The sequence below is a fragment of the Corylus avellana genome, chromosome ca2 (assembly GCF_901000735.1).
Source record: "Corylus avellana chromosome ca2, CavTom2PMs-1.0".
NCBI lineage: Eukaryota > Viridiplantae > Streptophyta > Magnoliopsida > Fagales > Betulaceae > Corylus > Corylus avellana.
In genome coordinates, this window is record NC_081542.1 from 40,530,300 (window position 1) to 40,535,410 (window position 5,111).

Here is a 5,111-nt window from a genome sequence, read left to right on the forward strand (position 1 = left end):
ATACATTTTGATAGTTTGGGGAGTTACTTTAGTATCTTTTGAACATTTGAGGGCTATATTGCAAACGGCTAGTAGTTTGAGTAACTTTTTTATATTTTTCCCAAATAATTAAACGAGTTAAACCTCTCAACCTTAACTTGCTAATTTCGTGTTGAGTTCGTACCGAATTTGTAAATCGTATTATTTGGCTTAATTAAGTACCCTAGCTAATATCAAACCATAAAGTTGTCACCAAGCCATATCAGTTGGGACTTGGGATCCAGCTTAAATTTGTCTCAATTATTCCAAGAGGCATTCTTTTGGCTCTTTCTCAAATTTCACCCATCATATCTCTCTTCTCTTCACCCCATGTTTGGTCTACCACATTATACAATTAAGAGCATCTCTCTCTCTCTCTCTCTCTTCCCCCACCATTTTTCTTCTAATGTTTTGGGCTTCACGGGTCTTGATTACCACTATTTTTCTACGTGGCAATTTGTCCCACAACAGACTTTCACACCCCACTTCTTCACTTCTTTTTTCTTTTATATATATTCTCCCACTGTTCTTCCTTTGTCCTAATCTGCCCCTCAGTCCAAGCCATGTCTGTCCTTTCCTCTTCTTCTTCTTCCTCTTCCTTTGTTTTGACTTGTTTGCTCATCATCACCTTCCACTCCTCAAATTGTTTAGCCAAAGACACCAATGCCACTCGCCGCCACCGCCAAGTCTCCTCTGACTATTACGCCACATCATGCCCCCAGCTGGAGCAGCTCATTGGGTCTGTCACCAGCCAACGGTTCAAAGAAGAACCGGTCTCCGGTCCGGCCACCATTCGCCTCTTCTTCCATGACTGCTTTGTAGAAGTAAGCACACAATGCATGCATGCACCATTTCCCCTGCTTCTTCATTCAATGCATTTTTTTTTCACTGATTCTGAATTTATATCGTGATAAAGGGCTGTGATGCATCGATATTGATATCATCGAAGCCGGGAAGCAAACAGTTGGCGGAGAAGTATGCAGAGGATAACAAGGACCTGAGGGAAGAGGGGTTTGAGACGATAATGAAGGCCAAAGCCTTGGTGGAGAGCAAGTGCCCTGGTGTAGTTTCTTGTGCTGACATTTTAGCAATTGCAGCCAGAGACTTTGTGCATTTGGTCAGTGCTCTCTTTCCTTTCACCTTGATACTCCTTTCCTTTTTCTTTTTTTTTTTAAATGTCAAAATATGCTCAAAGTGGCTTCTGAGTTATATGCAACTCACCACCCCCTTTTAGCTTATTACTTTAATAGTCCTTTCAATTAGGTTAAACACCACTCAGGAGACACTTTTCCGATAAATTTATAAAAATAACACGTATACATTTTTTTTAATAATATATATGTGAAATGCACGTAAGTTTTTAATAAAATTTATTCTAATTTTATCTTTGTTATTATAAAAATATGTGTTTTTTACATGTTAAAAGGATACATGTCGTTTTTATAGATTTAATTGAAGAAAATTCATCCAACTTAATTTCAAAAAACACTCTATCAATTCTTTAGTTGTGACTTATAAAAATAATAATTAATAATTAATTTTCACTTTCATATCTTCTAGATTATATAATTAAAGTTTGCGGAGTAGTAATCTTGAGATAATTTTGGCATGGTGACAGCTCAAAACTGAGTTGATGGTCTAATTGAGAAAAGCTAGTATGAGCACGTGTCCATAGGAGAAAAAGGACATGATTTTTGCTATTTTGTTCTATGATAACTATTGCTTGATAAGGAAATAGAAAGCAGGAATCCAAAGAGCTCCGTTTGTTCAAATTTAATTCTGTTTATTGTTTTTTTTTTTTTTTTCAAAATAAAAATATTAATAAATAATTCAAATATAAAAAACTTTTAAATGTTATGTCATATCATTACACTTTTTTTTTTTGAAAAAATAAAAAATAAAAAATATATAAAACAAAAACATATTAACGGATAAAATGAGCTATTTTATCAACTAATTATAAGTTTTCGTCCTTCACCAAAAAAAAAAAAAAAAAAAAAACCTTATGAAGACTTGGCCTCCACTTTCATCCTCTTATTAAAATTATCATTGGGACATATAAGTTTTACACATGGAACTCAATCACGAGAGTATTCAATTAATTATATTTAAAGGGTATTTTTGTCTTTTTACTTAAAAAAAAAAACAAAAATATCCGTCAAATATAACTGGCTCACCGGATATTCTCGCGTAGCCTTACAAATCCAAGAATAAATTTAAAAAAATAAAAGAATACGAGAAGGATCAAGAGAAGTTGTACATAGAATATAGGTGGAATGAGGCATATATATAATCCTCAAAAGTAGCTCTTATTGCAATAGAAGATCGCTTGAGTCTTTTTTTTTTTGATTTTTTTTATTGAGAATTTCTTGAGTGTTGATATTGCATTTCTTCATTAAATGTAATTTAGAACAAATTACAAGCTAGACATTTTTGTTTATCATTTTCTTTAGTTGTCATAATTGTCAATATTATATTATTAGAAATGGATGATGTTTCCAAAGTATCTTAAAGACAGAGAGAGAAGGGTTGTTTAGTCCTTTTACAATTGGATTAATGCAGATCTCCATGTGCCTAATTTGTCGTTATAAGTGAATTCAAGAAAGAAATTTGTCGTTATAAGTAATTGTCCTTAGCCTGTTCTTGGTTATAACAAGTTGAGTACCCAAAACCAGTGAAAGTATTAATTAGCAGCAGCCCAGCCATCTTAATTGCCATTAAAATACAAAATGCCCAAGTAAAGAGACAAATTTGGTTTCATCATATATATATATATATATTTTCTGAGATGTTTCTAGCCCCATCAGTTTGCCTTCATGTGGTGCAGTTTTAGAGTTGACTGTGGTTTTATTTTATTTTATTTTATTATTATTTTTGTGCCAAGCTTGATTTCTAAGTCAATTCAAACTTGCTTTTAACTTGGAATGATTTGGTTTAGGTGCCGTAAAAATATGCTACAATTTTTTAACGATTCAAATTTAATTTTAACTTTTTTCATGTAAAAGAGAGACAATAAAATTAAATCAGGATCGTTGAAAAACTGCAGCATACAAACCTCCCCTCAATTACCGTGCAATTTATGATGTTTCTTTCAAATTTTTTATTGAAGCAATGTCCCCTCAAACTACCAAAAAATTGCAATATACTCATTTTGTCTGCTAAAACACAAAAATGCCCCCAATTTTTTTTTTTTTTTGGGTCACCTTTTTTTTAAAAAATAAAATAAAATAAAATAATAATAATAATAATAAATAAATAAATAAAAAATAAAAAATAAAACTTCTTATTAAAAGTATTTTTGTCATTTTCTTATAATTTTTTGGTAGTTTAGTAAGAACACTACTTCAATTGATAGTTTTTTTTTGGGGGGAGGAGAGCATTTCAAAATGTCTGATAATTTGAGGGAGGTATGTGTATTTTTTCTTAAAAAAAATTTGTAGTATCACAATTTGAACTTAAAACTACTATAAATCAGGCTTGTTTGGCAAAATTTTTTAGATTAACCTTTTACTTTTTAGCAAAAAAGTAAAACAGTTAACAAATAACTTAAACTACAAAACACTCAAAAACAACTTTCTCATTTATGTCACATCACAGCTAAAAAGTCAAAAGCACTCTCTAAATTGTGTAATCAAACCTGCTCATCATGTTAAATCATCAACTCTCTAAAATGTTTTAAGGGTGTTTAGGATTAAATGATTCTACAGGCAAAAATATTTTGTCAATGCATAAGAGATTTAGGATCAAATTGTACTCACATAGTCACATAGATAAACCAAATTGAACCTTCAAGACTCAAGATACGAAAAACATGTGGGGGCTGGCTGGCTAGATTTCTGGTGTGAGTCCAATTTCAGATTGACCATGTGTCAGGCTCGAATTAACCATTAGTGCTGCACCTCCTGGCTGCATCAAGACCAAATTTATGTCGGTTTTGGTTGCAGTGGTCTGAATTCATTCCTTCATAAGCACCACCACACATCCTTCAATTATTCCTGCCATGGCCCATGGCATCCTTTAATTTCCAAATTCATGTGGTGCAGGCAGGGGGTCCTTACTACCAAGTGAAAAAAGGAAGGTGGGATGGAAGCATATCAATGGCATCAAGGGTAGCCCCGAACATCCCGCGCGCAAATTCCACCGTCGATCAGCTACTCAAGCTCTTCGGCTCCAAAGGGTTAACAGCGGAAGACTTAGTCGTCCTCTCGGGCGCGCATACAATCGGCTTTGCGCACTGCCGGAATTTTGTAAGCAGACTTTACAACTATCGTGGCACCAAGCAGCCGGACCCGGCCATCGATCCGAGGCTCCTCAAGGCATTGACAATGTCGTGCCCACGCTATGGTGGCAACACTGACATTGTTGCACCATTTGATGTTACCACCCCATTCTTGTTTGATCATGCTTATTATGGCAATTTGGAAGCTAAACTCGGGTTATTAGCGACGGACCAAGGTTTGTTTTTGGACCCGCGGACCAAACCAGTTGTTCAAGCTTTGGCAAAGGATAAGAACAAGTTTTTCCAAGCTTTTGCAGCAGCCATGGAGAAAATGGGTTCAATTGGGGTGAAGAGGGGAGGAAAACATGGAGAGAAAAGGAAAGATTGTAGTATGCATATCTCCTGATCATGATTAGCTTTGAGTAATTTGGATTCAATTTGGTGTTTGGAATTGGAATAATTAATTGGAGAGAGGATTAATTGGTGACCAATAAAAAACTAGCTAGGATAATCGTTTTCATCACATGATGTAATTTCAATTTAATTTTCATTTTTTGTTAAATTATCCGAGTTTTGTGGTTAAGAGTTTCCATAACTAGACAACACATTAATCCAAAATATTTCATTTTAGCTTTACTAAAATGATGGAAAGTTGTTAATTTGAGTAGAACTTAATTTGTAATCTAGACAAAATTATCAAGACTTTTATATCTTTCTTCTTTACTTAAAATTGGCATGTTGGTTGTATTAGAATATTAACTAATTAAATGATAAATTAAGATATTTTGTTTGAGATAAGTAGATAACTAGAAATTTATCATGGTATCAGATGTTCGTCATGTCTTGAGTATACAATTCACCTCTCAATTCATTC

At 33.7% G+C, this 5,111-nt stretch overlaps 1 protein-coding gene across 1 annotated transcript; it reads left to right on the plus strand.

Moving 5' to 3' along the window:
- The first annotated feature begins 446 nt into the window (after positions 1 to 446).
- On the plus strand, positions 447 to 4,781 carry LOC132172353 (peroxidase 19). Its single transcript, XM_059583837.1, has 3 exons — positions 447 to 842; positions 935 to 1,135; positions 4,062 to 4,781. Exons 1-3 carry the CDS (start codon positions 582 to 584, stop codon positions 4,641 to 4,643), a joined length of 1,044 nt encoding a protein of 347 aa, XP_059439820.1. The 5' UTR covers positions 447 to 581; the 3' UTR covers positions 4,644 to 4,781.
- The last annotated feature ends 330 nt before the right edge of the window (positions 4,782 to 5,111 follow it).